At 37.3% G+C, this 21,991-nt stretch overlaps 1 protein-coding gene across 6 annotated transcripts in view; it reads right to left on the reverse strand.

The window, feature by feature from the left end:
• The window catches only part of tbc1d5 (TBC1 domain family, member 5), a 477,565-nt gene that overhangs the window by 93,218 nt on the left and 362,356 nt on the right, over nt 1-21,991 (reverse strand). For all 6 annotated transcript variants that reach the window (XM_073054429.1, XM_073054423.1, XM_073054427.1 and 3 more), the window contains one exon: nt 21,715-21,821. In XM_073054429.1, the coding sequence (XP_072910530.1) occupies nt 21,715-21,821 (107 nt within the window). The remainder of the gene's footprint in view (nt 1-21,714; nt 21,822-21,991) is intronic.

Consider the following 21,991-nt stretch of genomic DNA (forward strand, 5'->3'; position numbering starts at 1 on the left):
AGTTTATCCCAATCAAAAAAAATTCCAAGAGAATGAAGTACAAACTGTGATTAACAAAAGAGGCAAAGAGTAATGTTAAATTGAGAAAAAGATATACAATACAATGTGGCAAGGGCTAGTGGTAAACCAGAGCACTGGTAAGTTTTTAGGAACTAGCAGCAATAGGACAGACGTTGAATTTTGATAAAAAAGTAGTATTAAAATAGTGAAAATTTCTTTCAATACATAAATCAGAAGAGGGCAGCTAAAGAAACAAGGCTGGAATTAGAACTGGAACAATTATCATATAGGGGTGACTAAGAGAGGTATGTATATGTGCTGCCAACACATCCTTAGGTTGTGTTGGTGTTTAATACAAACAACGCATTTCACTTTATGTTTCAATGTACATAAATTAATCTAAATGAATCTGAATCTGGTTGACATTACTAGCTCGTCACCTCTGAGACCCCAGGCTCATGTTGTAGCTAATCTTCTACCTAGCTTTAACTTTATAAAAAAAGAATTTGACAGTTTCTGAATGATCCCACCACAACAAAGCCCAATTAAAGTCAGAAATGGCAAACATGAGAATCCTCCTTCATCTCACCCTCTGTCCTGTGCTAAGAAAGTTTATAAGTAACAGTAACAGTTAGTCAACCTCCTGATAATGAAGTGATTGGCATTATCAAAAGTAGAAGAAAACAAAACATTTAGGAGTACTTCCTGACAATTTTCCAAAAGTTCTTAGTTAAGGCTGAAATGTTCCATAATTAAACATATGCATGTATGTTTCAGAAGGATATCTGCCTTACATAAAATCTCATGTGAAAGGGTGGATTTAATTCTGAACATCCCTTCAGAGGGGATTTTGAAAACAATGTGAAAGCTTGAACCATGAAATCATTAAATAACCATACCAACTCATTTGGTTGAGTGATAACCTTCTGGGAAAGAGATTTGCTATGCTTACCAAGTGACTCCAGTCTAACCATGGATTTGACTATCTGGTATGGGCAATAAGGAATGGACAAAAACGATGACCAGCTACTAAAATTTATGGTTTTAGGTTGACTGAGCAACCAAGACTAAATTTTCTGGGCAGCATGCCTGCAGATAAACAACATCGAATAAAAATAATCATTCACAGAAGACAAGGGCTAAGGGCTAAGAGTGTTGTAAAAACAAGCCTGAAGGCTTAGTGTGTCAATGCGAGGAGCATTCGTAACAAGGTGGATGAATTGAATGTGCAGATAGTTATTAATGTATATGATATAGTTGGGATCACAGAGGCATGGCTCCAGGGGACCAAGAATGGAAGCACAACATCCAGGGATATTCAATATTCAGGAGGGATAGACAGGAAAGAAAAGGAGGTGGGGTAGCATTGCTGGTTAGAGAGGAGATTAACGCAATAGAAAGGAAGGACATTAGCCTGGAGGATGTGGAATCAATATGGGTAGAGCTGCAACACGAAGGGGCAGAAAACGCTGGTGGGAGTTGTGTACAGGCCACCTAACAGTAGTAGTGAGGTTGGGGATGGCATTAAACAGGAAATTAGAAATGCGTGCAATAAAGAAACTGTAGTTATAATGGGTGACTTCAATCTACATATAGATTGGGTGAACCAAATTGGTAAGGGTGCTGAGGAAGAGGATTTCTTGGAATGTATGCGGGATGGTTTTCAGAACCAACATGTCAAGGAACCAACTGGAGAGCAGGTCATTCTAGATTGGGTATTGAGCAATGAGGAAGGGTTAGTTAACAATCTTGTCGTGCGAGGCCCCTTGGGTAAGAGTGACCATAATATGGTGGAATTCTTCATTAAGATGGAGAATGACATAGTTAATTCAGAAACAAAGGTTCTGAACTTAAAGAAGGGTAACTTTGAAGGTATGAGACGTGAATTAGCTAAGATAGACTGGCAAATGATACTTAAAGGCTTGATGGTGGATATGCAATGGCAAGTATTTAAAGATCGCATGGATGAACTACAACAATTGTTCATCCCAGTTTGGCAAAAGAATAAACCAGGGAAGGTAGTACACCGTGGCTGACAAGGGAAATTAGGGATAGTATCAATTCCAAAGAAGAAACATATAAATTAGCAACAAAAAAAAAAGCGGCACACCTGAGGACTGGGAGAAATTCAGAGACCAGCAGAGGAGGACAAAGGGCTTAATTAGGAAAGGGAAAAAAGATTATGAGAGAAAGCTGGCAGGGAACATAAAAACTGACTGTAAAAGCTTTTTATAGATATGTGAAAAGAAAAAGATTGGTCAAGACAAATGTAGGTCCCTTACAGTCAGAAAGAGGTGAATTGATCATAGGGAACAAGGACATGGCAGACCAATTGAATAACTACTTTGGTTCTGTCTTCACTAAGGAGGACATAAATAATCTTCCGGAAATAGTAGTGGACCGAGGGTGTAGTGAGATGGAGGAACTGAGGGAAATACATGTTAGTAGGGAAGTGGTGTTAGGTAAATTGAAGGGATTAAAGACAGATAAATCCCCAGGGCCAGATGGTCTGCATCCCAGAGTGCTTAAGGAAGTAGCCCAAGAAATAGTGGATGCATTAGTGATAATTTTTCAAAACTCCTTAGATTCTGGATTAGTTCCTGAGGATTGGAGGGTGGCTAATGTAACCCCACTTTTTAAAAAAGGAGGGAGAGAAAAACCAGGGAATTATAGACCGGTTAGTCTGACATCGGTGGTGGGGAAAATGCTAGAGTCGGTTATCAAAGATGTGATAACAGCACATTTGGAAAGAGGTGGAATCATCGGACAAAGTCAGCATGGATTTGTGAAAGGAAAATCATGTCTGACGAATCTTATAGAATTTTTTGAATATGTAACTAGTAGAGTGGATAGGGGAGAGCCAGTGGATGTGGTATATTTAGATTTTCAAAAGGCTTTTGACAAGGTCCCACACAGGAGATTAGTGTGCAAACTTAAAGCACACGGAATTGGGGGTATGGTATTGATGTGGATAGAGAATTGGTTGGCAGACAGGAAGCAAAGAGTGGGAGTAAACGGGACCTTTTCAGAATGGCAAGGGTAGTGGGGTACCGCAAGGCTCAGTGCTGGGACCCCAGTTGTTTACAATATATATTAATGATTTAGACGAGGGAATTAAATGCAGCATCTCCAAGTTTGCAGATGACACGAAGCTGAGCAGCAGTGTTATCTGTGAGGAGGATGCAAAGAGGATGCAGGGTGACTTGGATAGGTTAGGTGAGTGGGCAAATTCATGGCAGATGCAATTTAATGTGGGTAAATGTGAGGTTATCCACTTTGGCTGCAAGAGCAGGAAAACAGATTATTATCTGAACGGTGGCTGATTAGAAAAAGGGGAGGTGCAACGAGACCTGGGTGTCATTGTACACCAGTCATTGAAGGTGGGCATGCAGGTAGAGCAGGCGGTGAAAAAGGCAAATGGTACGTTGGCATTCATAGCAAAAGGATTTGAGTACAGGAGCAGGGAGGTTCTACTGCAGTTGTACAAGGCCTTGGTGAGACAGCACCTAGAGTATTGTGTGCAGTTTTGGTCCCCTAATCTGAGGAAAGACATTCTTGCCATAGAGGGAGTACAAAGAAGGTTCACCAGATTGATTCCTGGGATGGCAGGACTTTCATATGAAGAAAGACTGGATCGACTAGGCTTATACTCACTGGAATTTAGAAGATTGAGGGGGGATCTTATTGAAACGTATAAAATTCTAAAGGGATTGGAAAGGCTAGATGCAGGAAGATTGTTTCCGATGTTGGGGAAGTCCAGAATGAGGGGTCACAGTGTAAGGATAAAGGGGAAGCCTTTTAGGACCGAGGTGAGGAAAAACTTCTTCACACAGAGAGTGATGAATCTGTGGAATTCTCTGCCACAGGAAACAGTTGAGGTTGGTTCATTGGCTATATTTAAGAGGAAGTTAGATATGGCCCTTGTGGCTAAAGGGATCAGGGGGTATAGAGAGAAAGCAGGTACAGGGTTCTGAGTTGGATGATCAGCCATGATCATACTGAATGGCGGTACAGGCTCAAAGGGCCGAATGGCCTACTCCTGCACCTATTTTCTATGTTTCTATAAAAGACACTGGATACAGAGTTTAACAAAAACTGGTTATATTGTACTGATAAATATCTGGGTAGGAAAAATAATTAAGACTGTAAGAGTGATTATCTAAGAAAGGAATAATCAGGCTGATGCACCATCAATAACTCTCTGAGACGTGAAGTCGAGATATCGGCTTTTATTGACTGGAAGAAAGAACAAGCAGTAGTTGACCACCATACTACATCCTGGAGAATGAGGGCCGGGCTCAGGCCTCAATCACCTTTATACCGGGGTCTGTGGGAGGAGCCACAGGAGCAGTCAGCAGGGGGCGTGTCCAGACAGGTATATGTAGTTCACCACACAGGCATACCTTGGTTTGCAGATTTAATGTTTAAGCAACCAAATTCTTCAATACCAGGAGGTATATAAAGTTATAATACAGTAGCTGCATAGATTAAATTAGAACATAGAAAACTAACGGCACAATACAGGCCCTTTGGCCCACAATGCTGTGCCGAACATGAACTTTAGAAATTACCTAGGGTTACTGATAGCCCTCTATTTTTCTAAGATCCATGTACCTATCCAAGAGTCTCTTAAAATACCCTATTGTATCCCATAATGCAGATTCATAAGCAGATAATACGTTTTGCTTCACTTTTTCAAGGTTTTAAATTCACCCTTCCACTCTATGTTTACAGCATGTACCATTTGTAAAATGTACTGGAGTTAGTCTATCTGAGCATTTTAGAGATGGCACAAACTGAAACCACAGAGTAGAGGGAATGAATATTTAGGTGGCGGGTGGACTGTCAATCAATTGGGCCACTTTGTTCTGGATGGTGCTGAGGTTGTTGGGCTGTTGGAACTGCACTCATTCAAGAAAGCAGTGTTTCTTATGGATGATGAAAAAGCTCCAAAATGTCAAGAGGTGAGTCACCTCCCCCAACGCGATACGGAGCCTTTGACTGCACTTTCAATAGTTGTGTTTATTTGGCTGTCCCATGATAATTCCAAGCAAGTTGACAGAGGAATATTTGGTAATGGTAATGACACTGAATTATATTGCCAGGCATACATTGCTTATGAATGTTGGCTAGGCCTTACTGCATACAAGGTTAGACAGTTTAATTTGACGAGTTGAAAATGGAATTGAACATTGTGTACTCATCTGAAAACACCTCCACTTATAACCTTTTAATAAAAGGAATGTCATTAATGAAAGTAAAGGTAGCTGAGAAACTCCTGGGGTTGGAATGCTTAACCTTCAATGTTCATATGCCTTTGTATAAAATGTGGCTCCAGCTACTGGTGTGCTTTCCCTTTGATGTCTACTAACTTGTTTTACTCAGGTTCCTTTGTGCCACACTTTGTTAACTGTTGCCTTTCTGTCAAGGGCAGTCACTATTACCTCACCTCTTGGTAATTTTTTGAGCCCATGCTTGGACCAAAGTTGAGATGATACCAGGAGAAGTCCAAACAAGGCACCAGTAAGCAGGTTATTGGTGAGTAAGTAGTACAGCTTGATACTACAATCAGTGATACCTTTCTTCATTTTGATAATAATACACAGTGGACTGATTGGGCAGTAATTATAGATTAGTTAATCGTGCTTTTAGAGAACAGGACAAAACATGAATAATTTCCCCACACTATTGATAGATGCCATGCTGAAGTCAATAAAATCAAGTAATATTGAGTAAAATAAGATCAAATTATGTAAATATTTAAGCGATGGGCAATTTTGTTGTAATTCATTGTTTAAACTGGCAAGGGAAACAAATTGAAGTCTTGCCCTGCCCATTTCTTTCCAAAGTTGATTCACATTTATGTCAAGATAAATGAAGTAGTGAACAGCAAGAATCAGAAACAGATTCAGGTTTAGTATCTACGGCAAACATTGTGAAATTTGTTGTTATGCAGCAGTAGTACATTGCAATACATAATAAAAAACTGTAAAATACAGTAAGGATATATACTAAAAAGAGTTAAATTAAGTAACTAGTGCAAAAAGAGAAAGAAAAAACTAAGTAATGAGGTAGTGTTAATGGGTTAAATGTCCACTCAGAAATCTGATGGCAAGGGGTAGAAGCTATTCCTGAATCGAGTGTGTGTCGTCAGGCTCTTGTATCTCCTCCCTGATGGTAGCAATAAGAAGAGGGCATGAACTGTGTGATGGGGGTCCTTAATGGTGGATGCCACCTTTTTGAGGCATCGTTCTTTGAAGATGTCCTGGATGATACCCATGATGGAGCTGACAGAGTTCACAACTTTCTGCAACATAAGATAATTTGATCCTGTGCAGTGCCTCGTCCCCACAGCAAGACGGTAATGTAGAATGCTATTCACAATATATCTGTAGAAATTTGTGAGCGTCTTTGCTGACATACCAGATCTCTTCAAACTCCTAATGAAAGATAGCTGCTGTCATGCCTTCTTTGTTACTAAATTGATAATGTGGAATTCTGGTGAGGAAGTCAAGGATCCAGTTATAGAAAGAGGTACAGAGACCCAGGTTTTGGAGTTTTTTGATCTGAACTGTAGGAATGATTGTGTTAAATGCTGAGCTGCAATCAATAAACAGCAGGCTGATGTAAGTATTAGTACTGTGCAGGTGATCCATTGCTGCATGAAGAACCAATGAGATTGCATCCACTGTAGTCCTATTGTGGTGACAGGCAAACTGCCATGGGTCCAGGTACTTGCTGAGATAGGAGGATTCTAACCATCATCAACCTCTCAAAGCACTTCATCACTGTAGATGTGGGTGCTATTGGACAATATTTGTTAAAGGCAGCTCATGCAGCTCTTCTTCGGCGCTGGTATGATGTTCCCATTTTGAAGCAGGTGAAAACTTCAGACTGTAGCAATGAGAGAGTGAGAATTGCAAGGACAGCAAGAGATATAGGAGTCTATAAATATTTTTCAAATTTATTCCTGTTATACTTATTTAAGGAAGGAATGAAGTATAATATTTTTGCACAACTTTCCCCCAGGAGATTAGATAGAATCTATGTTGAAACAGTACATTTATGTCCTATGGAAAGAATGGACTGGAATGGTGGTGTATGTTTTGTTTCATGTATTATACTTTAAACGTTATGTCTTCTGACAGTTTCTGACGTGGTAAACATATATAATTATAAAATTGTTTTAAAAATAAGGAGTTCACACAGCTTTTTATCCATTTACAGGAAATGGATGCTACTGGCTATTATCAAACTAGTATACATTGTTGTAGGTAGCTGATATTAATAAAAGTATTGTTAAACTTATCAATTTATGTAACATTTAACTTCTGAATAAGCTACTTAACACAATCTGAAATGTCTCAACAACCTACAGACATACCAGATGGTATCCTTGTGGTTGATTAAGTAGCTCAGGTTAAAAGTAACAGAAGCTCTTCCTGTCATTACAGTAAGGAGAGGTTATTACTATTAGAGATCAGCAAGCTCACATATGGAAAAAACCACTGGCACCGTACTTGTACAGAGGAGGACACACTGCCTAAATTTTCTGTGCTTGCTTTTCAAAAGAGCTAACCAATTAGCTCTTCTCCCACTGCTTGTTCCTCTTTATCCTGTAAATATTTTCTTTTCTATGTCTAGTACTTTTCTGTTATTAGTCCCAGATGGCAAGGTACTCTGAGATAAATATAATATTGATACATACAATAGGAGACATGTGGAATTAAGGTGTCAAAGAAAATAGGCTATTTATCTAACTAGTAATTAAAAGATTCAACTTAAAGACGTGAAGCAAAAAAATACAGACAGGTATAACCATCAAGTAGACACCCTCTTCTAATTACAACCTTGATACAGAGTAAGTGATCGACTCTGTGTATATGTTTTTCTGTGTATAGTCAACAAACTAAAATATTGATAATTCTAGCAATAAGGTTGGATATTATTTACTGCTCAGGTAACCTTTATAAAATATAATTGCTGTCTCACTTGATATCATCTAAACACACGTGGTGCAGCTGTAATAATAACATGGTTGATGTTTGCTCAGAGTCAGTTGCTTATATAGGACCAGTACCAATAATAACTGTTTACAGGAAAATCAAATGAATCACCTATTATACGCAAAATGTCTCGATGGTTCACTCATTAGCACAGACACTGACCGTCACACTATAAGTTTCTACTTATAATTGATGTAAATATTTTATAAAAATTCTTTTTTAGGTTAAGAAAAATATAATGCTGAATAATAACTTGAATACTGTATTTTTTTGGGAATTGTAATAATTTCCATATTTTTTGTTTCGATTTTTCTTTCAGAGTCTGTTTAACATGACAATTTCTTTCACCACTAAAAAAATAAAGTGCACTCCTCGGTTCTGTATATTCATGTCAACCATAAGAAAGAGCACTAATGAGCTGAAAGTGTCAAGGGGCAGCACCACGAAGCCTTCAATCAGCACTGAGTTCTGACCATTTGGAGTATTTTGATTCCTGTTAATTGATAACCAATGCATTATTATACGTACAACTCATAGATTTTCCACACCTGCCAAATGTACAAACTGCAACTTCCCAAATCAAATAACTCCAACACAACAATTTTTTTTATACTTACAGAGCAGAATATTCAAGCTGAAGCTGTTGATCAGTATAAGTATCAGAATCAGGTTTATTATCACCCTTATGTGATGTGAAATTTGTTAACTTAGGTTCCAGCACTCTCGGTTTTCAGAAATATTAAACAACTATTGCACACCATTAGCAATAATAAACTTTTCCCACTCATTGTGTCCGATTAAAGATAGTTGTAGCGACACATGAATCCATGCTTGACCTCATTGTAAGCAGTGAACTAAGCTTGATCTCAATGTGATCCTCAAAGCCAGGTCCAGATTCATGTCCTCCATTACTGAGCTTGCTATGAAAGCTGTGATGTGTATGCTCTATGTAATATCAAAGACATATACTGTACGACACACTGTATCTCACTAATCCAAAAGACCTGTTTTAATCAAACCTCCAAATGAGATAAAATCACTCATTCTCCAACTCAAATATGCAGTAGATTGCTGTTAAAACCAAATTTAAAAACAATATCTTCTTATACATGATCAATAAACATAATAATTGTAGTAGACAATATATTAAATCTAATTTCAGAAAACAGCACATCTCAAATAGCGTTATTATTTTAAAGCACACACTTGTTGCAAATAGTTTTATAGAATTAGCTTGTTCTCTTTGTAAAAAATTTAAATGGCTTTGATCTTCTCTAGGTTCTCTTTACTTAAAGAATATTTTTATAGCAGTTGCATGCAAAATGCATAAGGATGTAGAAGAATTTGAACTTCCAGGTGACATCAAAAGAACAGAATATAATCAGAGAAGAGCACAAGTAAATCTCTGAATTTTCAGGTCCCCTCTAATTATGTGGATATATTCAGCTATGGACTTTGTTGCAAATGATCCCAACAATATGGTACAAATGATAGAATTCTTTCACATCTGGACAGCGAGCCATATTGGTTCCAACTCTGTGGTATTATGTTTACTAATTCTGCATAAAAAGATGTATTTTTAATATGGTTTCAGCAAAGATGCACTTAATTTTGAGGTTTGTGGAGGAACAATTTTAGCCCATTGATTGATTTTACTGAAAATAGAATGTACAATGTGAAACATGTTTATCAGTGTATCAGAAAATAATTCATACTGGAACATAAGGAATAAAAACAGAAAATGTTTTACCAAAGGGTCCTCAGGCTGAAATGCTAACTGTGCTTCTCCTTCCATACATACTGCCTGATCTGTCGAGCTTTTACAGATTTTTTGTTTTTATTTCAGCTTGACAGAATATACTACATTTTTAAAATTTTCAGCAATTTTAGAAATAATGGCTAAGGCAGGGCTGCTTACTTTGAGTGTCTGTATTAACCAGAGACACTGGTAAAAGCATGCATTGCCTTTTGCTTGAATCCAAAACAAGCAGCCAAGAATGGCTTACAAAAGAAATACAGTAAGAGTATTTAAAAACTGCATATTTAGCTCCATCACCTACATTTTATTTCCACTTTGAGGAATGTGTAACAACAGGTCAAATCAAATTGACATCTGGCAAATCCATACGGATCTGACCACTTGTTCCACTGTCAGGCTCAGTGCTGAGCCCACGGCAGTGCACTGAGACGCTGAAGATAGTTTGGATCTATTTTCCATACAAGTAAACAACTTTACCCAGGAGCATTGGTGGAGGAACAACTACTGTCAAAGGCTTTTGAACTGTTTTATTACAATATTCTGACACTATTAAAATGACAATAAAACTATTTTTTTAATTATTAAAAGCAGTTTACATTTTTTGAGGGTCACTGGCTGTTTTGAAAATGTTAAAGGAATTTACTTTGTTTTCACACTTTTTTTGTAAATATATAAGCTATTTTTAATAATGTTAAAATGTTTAATTTTAATAGTATCAGAATAATTTAATTAAAGCCATATAAAAGCCTTTGGCAGTTTATTCAACCCTCCAGACCTCCAGTCAGAGAGCATGGAGGTGAATTCAGGCAGTATGAGAAGAGTTCAAATATATTTGGAGTGTTATACTGAAGTAACACAGTGCAAGAAAACTAATTAAAAACAGGCTAATTAGCATTGATTTAGTTATGATGTCATGTTGTACAATGTTCTGATGATTAGTTTTAATTTTGTTAAGCCACACAACAATTATTAGAATGTGGGTAAACAAACCATTTCAAAGTAGTTTCACCTTTAGAGAAGTCGTGAACGTATTAGAAATATATATGACTAGCCTATGAGGAGACTCTGAGGGCAGAGGAGCAACCACCTTTTCTTTCTCAAATAATAAAACATAACCATAAGTTAAATAATGTTCAAAGTTCAAAGTAAATTATATTATCAAAGTACAAATATGTCATCATATACAACCCTGAAATTCATTTTCCTGCGGGCATACTCAGCAAACCTATAGAATAATAATGGAATCAATGAATGATCAACCAGAGTGCAGAAGACAACAAACTGTGCAAATGCAAATATAAATAATAGCAATAAATAACGAGAACATGAGATAACGAGTCCTTAAAGTGAGATCATTGGTTATGGGAACATCTCAATGGACGAGCAAGTGAGTGTAGTTATCCCCTTTTGCTCAATAGCCTGACGGATGAAGAGTAGTAACTGTTCTTGCACTTGGTGGTGCAAGTCCTGAGGCTCTTGTGCCTTCTACCTAATGGCAGCAGTAAGAAAAGAGCATGGCTTGCATGGTGGAGATTTCTGATGGTGGATGCTACTTTCTTCTGGCAGTGTTTCATGGAGATATGCTCAATGGTTGGGAGGGTTTTATCCGTGATGTTCTGGGCTGAATCCACTACCTTCTGTAGGATTTTCTGTTCAACGGCATTGGTATTTCCATACTAGGCTGTGATATAGCCAGTCAATACACTCTCCACTACACATCTATAGGAGCTTGTCAAAGTTTCAGACATCATCCTGAATCTCTGTAGGAAGTAGAGGCACTGCCATGCTTTCTTCACAATTGAACATGTGTCCAGGCCACATTCTCTGAAACAGTAACACCCAGGAACTTAAAGTTGCTAACCCTTGCCCCTCTGATTCTCTGAAGGGGACTGGCTTGTGGACCTCTGGTTTCCCTTTCCTAAAGTCTGCAATCAGATCCTTGGTCTTACTGACACTAAGTGAGAGGTCATTATTATGACACCACTCAGCCACATTTTCAACCTCCCTCCTGTATGCTCATCCATCACCACTTTTGATTTGGCGTATGACAGTAGTGTCATCAGCAAACTTGAATACGGTACTGGAGCTGTGCTAGCCACACAGCCATAGGTGTGAAGCGAGTAGGGCAGGGGTCATGGTGGAGGTGCTGCTGACAATCTGAACTGACTGGGATCTGGGATTAGTTTCTAGAGGAAGATGGTATTGAATGCTGAGCTATAGTTGATAAAGAAAATCTTGATGTATGCATTTCTGCTGCTAGATGTTCCAGGATTGAGTGAAGAGCCAACAAATGGCATCTGCTGTGACAGTAGGTATATTGGAGTGGAATCCAAATCACTTCTCAAGCAGGAGCTGATATGTTTCATCATCAACCTCTAAAAATACTTCATTACTGTGGATATAAATGCTACTGGATGACAGTCATTGAAGCACATCACCATGATCTTCTTGGGCACCGGTTTAATTGAAGCCTGCTTGAAGCAGGCGGGCACCACACACTACTGAACGAGAGGTTAAAGAGTTCAATAAACACTCCAGCCAGATGGTCAGCACAGGCCTTTAGTACGTGGCCAGCTACCCCATCCAGTCCAGATGCTTTCCATGGATTCACCCTCCTGAAGGATGCCTGTATGTCAGCTTCAGATACTGAGATCAAGGGATCATTGGGAGATGTAGGGGTTCCCAATGGTTCCTCCATGTTCTGACAGATAAAGTGAGCATGGAAGTCACTGAGTTCATCCGGAAGTGAAGCCCTGCTGTCTCCCATGTTGCTTGATTTATCTTTATAGGAGGTGATAATATTCAAGCCCTGCCTCATTAGTATAAGCTTCCACTGCTTAAAACATTGCTCTTGTTAAACATCAGTTATGGCTCTGCCTCCTGATTCTCTTGATATCAAATGACATATCATTGAAGTATATTTGCTTCTGAGGAGGAATGAGGGGGAATAATGGGATAAGTGCTGCAAAGACTTCTGAAACTAATAGGCAAAGTCCTTGGAACATGACCTGTTTACTGAAGATGAGGACGAGAAGGAAATCCTTCTCTCAGAGGGTTAAGCATCTTTGGAATTCTCTCACTAAGAGCTGTATATGTGGTGTCATTGAAAATCCAGAGGAATCCAAGCTAATAAGGGCTGGGGAGGTTTTGAGGTATTGAGATAAGAAAGTGGAGATGAGGCCTAGATCAGATCAGCAATTACCATGGCAGATTCAATGCCCTTATCTCCTGCTATTATCTTTTTATGTTTCTTGATGAAGAAAAATTATAAGATCTGTTAAATGATGTGATGCCACTTACATATATGTATAAATACTAGGGAAGACTAATACTGTACCATGAATGTCAGAAATCTCCTTTAACAGTAATTGGAGGAAAATATAATACACTGTGTCATGTCTGAACTGCTAGTATTTGAAATTAAATAAGCAATGTTTTTGTACTTTAACACAGCAAGTATGATACTGATATTCCACAATGGAAATTGGGCAGTATTCCAACAATGAGAAATTATATACCTGATGGGTACAAACAAGGTCATTATAATTAGGCTATTAAAAAACATCTGTTATCAAGCTAATGAACTTGATCATTTTTAACAAATAAAACTTGACAAAGAACCTGTAAAATTTTAATTAGTTCACATGTTGCTCCCTGGTATCCTTTAACATTTTCCTACTGGCATTTTGGTATCAGTAATATATTACAATGAAAATGTGATTATTTTCTAAATAAATTTAATAAGGTTAAAGATATTGGCAGAGGATGCTTAACGATTTCATAAAATGATAACGTCCAGAAAGTGGCCATTTGACCTATCCTGTCTTTGAAGAGCTATCTAATTAGTCCTACTCCTCACAGCTGAGCTATTTTCTCCTCTAGTATTCATCCAATTTTCTTTTGAAAACACTACTGAATACACTTCCACCACTTTTTCAGGCAGTACATACATTATGTTAGGTTAAAACTGGCAAAATGCTGGCAGCATTCTGGAGAGTACATGTGCACCTGAACTTTGGCCTATGCATTTCCAAATGTAGAAGTCCAGAAAGTACAGGCAGATTGCAGATGACAAGTCACCAGTAAATTCTGCCACTATACTCTAAGTGTGTAATATGACCTTACTGAGGTTCCCCACCACTCATGTCAATGAATAAGCTCACTAAGGATCCACAAATGCATTTATTTCAATTAAGATTTTATAGCTGCAAGGTAAAAAGGCAAGGGTCAAGCAAGATTTTTAAAATAATAATTTCTCTTTACAGAGATGCTTTCAATTATTTAGAAATGTTTTGGAGCTTAGGTGTTTAAAAATTCAAACAAAGATTTCAGCTCCTGAATGCAAAAGCAAAGCTGTGGATGTGGCTTTGCTGTCTGCCAAAGGTCATCTCAGCAGTTTCATGAGCAGGGCTTGTTCTGAACCACTCGCATGACCTGATTACACTCTACCAAGTTCTGGTCCTGCTGATCAGGTCCAGGATATGCTTGACCTGCGAGGACTTTCTTTCCAAAATAAAATGCGAATGTTGGAAATCTGAAATCAAAAACCCAAAATGTTGAGAAGGTGAGCTTTGTTGAGCATACCAGTACATTTACTTCCTCAGGAAGGCAAAAAAATTCAGCATCTCCTCTTTGACCCTCACCAACTTTTATAATTGCACCATATTTATCAATTTACATTAGAATGTTACAGGAAGCAGATTTGAGGGATTCAGAATGGGACTGTGATGGAGAATTTAAGTGAAAGGCAACAAAAACCTTACCTTTTATTCTTTCCATCCCTTTTTCTGCATCTTCAAAACAATTTACCTCTAATTCTTACCAGTCCAGATAAATGGGCATTGATCTATAATATATCTATATCTTTTCTCTCCATAGATCCTCTCTAACTTGGTAATCAGTTTTATGGTACCTGCAGTACTTTGATTTTGTCAGTGAAAATGGGGTTGTTCTTTTTACAGCACTGAAGTTTAAGAGGAGATCTGATAGACATTTTCAAAATCACAGAGAATCTTGACAGAATAAATAAGGAAAAACTATTTCCAATAACAGAAGATCAGTAATCCGAGGACACAAATTTGGATTTCCCAAAGAAATGAAGGTTACAGGGGATTATTTTAAAAGACCGAGCTGCTACTATTAGGAAGTATCTACATGCAGGGAGGTAAAGCATAATAATATTAAAAATAAAATGTAAATTGGACAAATAACAAACAAATAGAAAAATGACATTATTTGTAGAATTCCACAAAGAAGATAGAACCAAAATGTTAAGCTGAATATTCCTTTACTCTGAAGTGTACACATCCTCTCCTGTTTATGTACAGCTGACTTGTGTCCAGCCTGTAATATGAACAAGTGTTCGGGAAACTAGCGGGATGGATTTGCTGCAGGGCTGCAGGCATCTTCTGCCATGCGGGAACTTGATTCATGGCTGTGGTTCCAACTTCCAAAGTGTTCGGTTTATGAACAATTATGAACACAACACTGCTGTGGCCTGGAGTGGACCTATGTATTAATGAACACATTTCAACTTTGAGCTCTTGAGACATTGCTGATGCATTCTTGACACACTTAAAGGAATCATGCAGAATTTATCAGACTGTATTGCTGCACCTTAAGGTATCCATACTTTAGCTCAAGAGATATAATATTTAATATTATAATATAAACAAAGGAATCAGTATGAGATACGCCCTTTAGGCTTCAAATGATTGAAAAAATATAGTTACATTTTGGGAATGCATAACCCATAGTATATAGATATACACTCACTGGCATATAAATATACCTCTGTAAGTGAGTAATGAAGTTCACACTTAAAAAATGTAAACAATGAGACTTATTAATGGGTTTGACTGCTTAAATGGCAATGTCAGAAAATTTAATACCAGAGTTCAAGAATAATATGGGTTTTAGTTTTGTTCACTTGTTATTCAATAAAGTATCTAGTTACTATTCTCATTTTTGCAATGTGAAGCATTTGTTATCAACAGTGGTTGCCTAGCTGCATATTAAAAGGCAGCATAACCATAAATCATCAAGGTCAGCTTTTGCTGCTCTACTGCTTCTACTTCAATTACTCTTTTCAGCATAAGCTCTTTCAACCTCAATATTACAAATGCTATTTACTTAAAATCAAATTTCACTGTTATACATTATTGTTCTATACTTCTTTAAAATTGTAATTTCAACAATCTGGTGAAAATAAGTACCACAGAAAGAGCAGTACGCTCAAAGAAACTCTAGACAATTTACTGAGGTTTTGGTAAATCTTGGTTTGATAGTTACAAAATATTTTAAATGCTTAGCAACTGTTCCAGAACATATTCTGATAATCTACAGAAGAAAAACATTAATTTAAATTAATTTGGTTTATTTGTGACAAGTAGAGTCATAGAACCCTGCAGCACAGAAAAAGGCACTTTGACCATCTAGTTCGTGCCATCTGGTTTTCTGCATTGTCCCATCGACCGGCACCAGAACTATAGCCCTCCGTACCTCTCCCACTCATGTACTTATCTAAACTACCGTAGATTCTGGATTTTAAGCCGCTACTTTTTTCCCACATTTTGAACAGCTTTGAACTCTGCGGCCTTTAATACGGTGCGGCTAATGTATTATTTTTTTTCATGCCGCCGAAAACATTTTGCCTCGTAACAGTAGACCAATAAAATTGATGAGTAGTTCACAGAGGTCCAATGAAATTGTACGATAAATCAAGCGCACTTTCACAATTAAATTATTGTAAATCAGTCATTTGTACTCACCCTCATCAACATGGAAAACACTCGAAGAAAAGCATTGTGCTGCCTTTATGGCAGTTATTTAGTTTATAATATTTTCGCTTAGTAATTCATTTTCTAGTTAAAGTTAGAAGAGTTTTAACTATATTTGTTTTCTGTACTACATCACGGGATGCTATGACGTCACACCCGGTTTCGCCGCGTCTTGTGGGATACCGGTTTGCGATAAACGGGACGGCGGGGGGGAGCGGCGGAGCGAAAACGCTGCTTTTAAGTTAAAGGCGATCAATAACTTTTCCTGGTAGGCTGCAGTATATATATTTTTTACCAGTCGTTAGGAGATATTGGAATGTTGTTCAGTAAAGAAGTATACGCAACGTATATTTAAAAGTAGCCGCGTTACGGGCACGGTTCGAAAAAAAGCATTTGCAATATGTATTTGTTTTTGTTACCATATGGATTTAATTCAAAGTTAAAAAATCCTCACGTGTAATATCTTTCTGTGTAAATATCTCATATTACAACGTGGGACACCTGCGGCCGAAAATCCGGTGCAGCCTTTACAAGTAAAAAATTGATTTTATTTCTAAAATTAGAGCCAGCAGCTTTTAATCAGGTGCGCTCTGTAGTCCGGAATCTACGGTACTCTTAAATGCTTCAATTGAACATGCCTCTATCAGTTCCGCTAGCAGCTTGTTCCACACTTGCATCTCCTGCATGAAAAAGATCTCCCTCAGATTTTTCTTTAAATATTTCTCCTTTCACCCTAAACCTATGACCTCTAGTTCTAGTATTCATTTCAAAGTACATTTATTATCAAAGAATATATAAATTATACAACACTGAGATTTGTTTGCCCAAATATCACCCAACCTAAGGCAGGAAAGCCTGTATGCACTCACCCTATCTGTACCCCTCATTATTTTGTATATCTCCCATAAGATCTCCTCTCAATCTCCTGCTCTCCAAATTTTCTCTGTACTCGATCAAGTTTATTGATATCTTTCCTGTAGGTAAATGACCAGAATCAGTTTGTATTGGCTTAGTAACTAAGGTATACACAGAAATTTTGAAAATAAATTGCTTAGGGAGCTACTTTTTGTTCAAAGTACTTGTCAATGTTATCCAAAACTAATTTTTAGCCACAGACCCGACAAACTATTTTATTTCAAAGAACCAAGTACACTGGTACAAAGTATTTCACCTAGATTGTGTAGCTATGAATTTGTTACTGGTTTAAATATACAAAGTTGCAATCTCAGTAAAATCAATTGAAGAAATTCAGGAAAACAGATTGGTGATTACTGACAATGATGTGATCTGATAATTTGTAAGGATGAAACCATCACAGATTCAGAATTAGTGTTGTTTCTAGTGCAAAAACAATAGAGTTTTAGTAGTTGGGAAGTTAGACTTTCCTAGTATTAACTGGGATTGTGGTGTAATGCAGGGATCAGTGCTAGGACCATTGTTATTTGCCATATATGACTAAGTTGAGAATGATGGTACAAAAACTGGTGGAATAGTAGATAGGGAAAAGATACAAAGCAAAATAGATTAGTTGGTTGGAGCAGTGATACATTGAATTTAATCTAAACAACTGTGAGTTAATACATTCTTGGATGTCAAATGCTGACAGGGTAATCATAGGAAATGGCAGGGATGGTTTACAACTCCCTGGTTACGGTGACACTCAGTGGCCACATTATGAGGTAGAGCAGAACATATGCTCATTAATACATATATTCAAACAACTAATCATGTGGCAGCAACTCAATGCATGCAGACATTGGCAAGAGGTTCAGTTGTTGTTCAGACCAAACATCAGTCTGGGGAAGAAAAGTGATCTTAGTGACTTTGACCATGGAATGATGTTGGTGCCAGATGGGGTGGTTTGAGTATCTTAGAAATTGCTGATCTCCTGGGATTTTCACACACTACAGTCTCCAGAGTTTCCAGAGAATGATGTTTAAAAAAAACAAAAAAAAAAATCAGTGAGTGGCAGTTCTATGGGTGAAAACAATTTTGCTAATGAGAGAGGTCAGAGGAGAATGGCCAGACTGGTTCAAGCTGACAGGAAGGTACAGTAACTCAAGTAACCACGTGTTACAACAATGGCATGCAGAATGGATGACACGTCGAATCTTGACGTGGATGGACCACAGCAGTAAGAAACTACAAATGCACACACAGTGGCCACTTTATTAGGTATAGGAGGTACTTAATAAAGCTACCATTGAGGGTAGGCACATAGTAGTGAAGAAGGCATTCAACACCTTGCCTTCATAGGCTAAGGAACAGTATAATAATTGGGATGTCATTGTTGCAGTATTGATCTGGCAGTATTTGGAGTAGTGCGCACAGTTCTGGACACCACAACATAGAAAAGATGCGGCGGCATTTGAAAAGTGCAGAAGAGATTCTCCAGAATATTTCTTGGTAAGGAGAGCTTTACTTATCAGGAGATATTGGAAAGGCTGTTGTTATTCTCACTGGAACATAGGAGGCTGAGGGGTCACCTTATGTAGGTTTATAAAATTAGATGAGGCATGGATAATGTTGATAGTCAGTGACTTTTTCCAAGGATGGGAGAATCTAAAATTCAAGAGCATAGATTTAAGGTGATAATATAAAGGAAATCTGAGAGGCAAATGTTTCACACATAGGGTGGAAATTATATGGAATGAGCTACCAGAGGAAGTGATATAGGCAGACACAATTACAATATTTACAAGGTATTTGAGCAGGTGTTTGAATAAGAATGGAATAGAAGGGATATTAGCCTCTAGATGCATCATGCTCTACACGGATGGGTTTTTCCGAAGGGCCTGTTTCTGTACTGTCTCCAGTAATAATTTATCTATAAGGTAAAAATTCTATGTTTATGTTAAATCAAAATGTACTGAACAAAATGTGGCAAGCAAGAATTCTGTCCTTTGGTTTATATTTTGTAGTCAGAAGCAAAGCAATGACACTCTCTACTGACTTCAAAATCAGCTGTCCCTAGAGTACCATACACACAAAGATTTAGCAAGCTCTGTGGCATCATTTTCCCTAAATCTAATAAGACTTTTCATTTGGTGCTTTTTTTTTTTACAGAGGATGCTTGAAATGTGCTAATCAGGTTGTAGAAGTCTTCTGGATTCGAAATGAAGTAAAAGTATAGATGCTTTTTTGCAGGTCCTGATGAAGGGTCTCAGCCTGAAATGTCGACAGTGCTTCTCCTTATAGATGCTGCCTGGCCTGCTGTGTTTCACCAGCATTTTGTGTGTCTTATAAATTAGCTAGACTGTTTAGCAGTAATTGAAAATTGCTCAGAGTTCAGGTTCACCACATTCAACTAGGCTTAACATTTTAAGCAGTCTTTACAGAGAGAGTATTGTGTAAAAATTTTAAAGTTCACATCAAATTATTAACTCGATGTGAAATGTGTCTGGAAAGATTGCAAACAGTACATCCTCTGGAGGAGCAAGAAATAACTGGCACCTACTTCTAGATTTCCATTTAATTGCTCTTGCAGTCCCCTACAGTTCTGATTCGCAACTGAAAATACCTGACCATTTTTCCAGAAAATATTAGTTTTCTAACTTTCCCTTTAATATAGTTCTGTTTTTTTTTTTGCATCCCTGTCCTATCCTGTTAGAAAAATAGTATATCTTTAAATATATTCTTAAAAAATAATTTTCTTCTGCCAGGTTAATTATTACTGAACAATGTACAACATCCAACATCTGAAAACACAAATCCACACTTCTGTCTCTGATGCTACTATCAATTAAGATGAGGCATCCTTAAAAAAAAGGTTTAAAAACACAGAAGTTACAGACCAAGCCTTTTGACCCATAATGTTGTATTCAACTAATTAAATCAATGACTCCTAATTAATGTAATCCCTCTTCCCTGCACATTGACCATAAATCTCACTTCACTGCATATTCATGTTCCTATCTAAGAGTCCCTGAAACGTTCCTATGCTATCTGCCTTTACACCACCCCCAGCAGCGCATTCCAGGCCCCCACTACTCTGTGTAATAAAAACTTGCCTTGCTCTTCTCCTTTGTACTTTCCCCATCTCAGGCTAATGGGTGGACTTGTTTCTGTTCCTTAAATGCAAAACAAAGTTCCAAAAACAGTAATGTGATAAATAATTTGTTAATCAAAACACCAGGAGAACTTGCCCACTTTTTCTAAAAATGTCAAGGTATATTTTTAGACATCAGAGACGGTGGCTGGGATCTCAGTTCAAACTGTTAGTACAGTTCAACAAAGCACTGAAGTATCAGCCAAAAACATCCGTAATGGATCTACAACTCAATCCAATAGTTGTGAGGCAACACTGCTACCACTGAGCCAAGGCTGTCGTACTGAAATCACAGAACAGGCTGAACACCAAATTAATGGCCATCTAGTAACATAAAATACCACGGAGAAAGTTTTAAGAGAAAATTGCTGAAAATTACTTATAGTTCTCATGTTAATAAGGCCTGTACAGCTTAGAATATGCACTTAAAGTTCCGCTCAGAAATACATGATTTGCTGAAAATTATACATGAGAAAATATTTTCACTCTTGACAAATAACTGATGACAGTAGGTAATAATCTTCAGTGAACAGACCACAAAGCACAGGCTATTAACCATTCAAAATGGGTGAAAACATCTCCCATTTGAAAAATAAATTTAGCTCATGGGTATAATAAAACAAATATTGACTGCCGTTCTGAGGCTATAATTGATGAGTTATTACCCCTCTGGTTACAGATCTGCCCTCAAATGTACAATAATTCAGAAATTTTTCTTTCTTTTATAGGCCAGCAAATGACCATTGTAAAACAAGCAAACCATAGTGATGATACCACAGCAATATCCTTGTTTTTTCCCTCTAGTAAAACTGTTAGTAGTCGACTTTATCCCTCTTCATTGCATGTACCACTAACATATGTAATGCATATGTTTATAAAATATACTCATATATATTGCCATTTATTGCTGAGATGCAAGTACAGTAATTTAAACATCATCTGCAATTGAAAATTTTGCATGTTAATTAATTTCAATTTATTTCCGATACTAAACATCTCCTTCAGATTACTAATTATTTAAAATTAGGTCTCTATATATCGAAATCTTAAAACTTAATGAACAATATAATTCTATACACAACTTCTTCATTAGGAACATGTACTTTAAAAATATGTTATTACCTTTGGATCTCTTAAAAAGAGTGCCTTCTGGATCAAAGAATGTATATCTTCTATAGAAGGATAATGGAGGAGCAATCCAAGGCAAGTCTGATAGTTACTTGCAATTACTGAGGAAAATACAAAAAGTATAAGTGTTGTATTTAAATTATTTATGTACATTAACTATACACTTACACAATTTATTGCAAATCTTTGCTAACTATGGTAGACCGAGAAATGATGAAGTAAAAAGAGATGGAGTTAAAGGCTTTCGCCTAACTGATATGTTTGGGCATGA

Source organism: Hemitrygon akajei, chromosome 8 (genome assembly GCF_048418815.1).
Source record: "Hemitrygon akajei chromosome 8, sHemAka1.3, whole genome shotgun sequence".
Lineage (NCBI taxonomy): Eukaryota > Metazoa > Chordata > Chondrichthyes > Myliobatiformes > Dasyatidae > Hemitrygon > Hemitrygon akajei.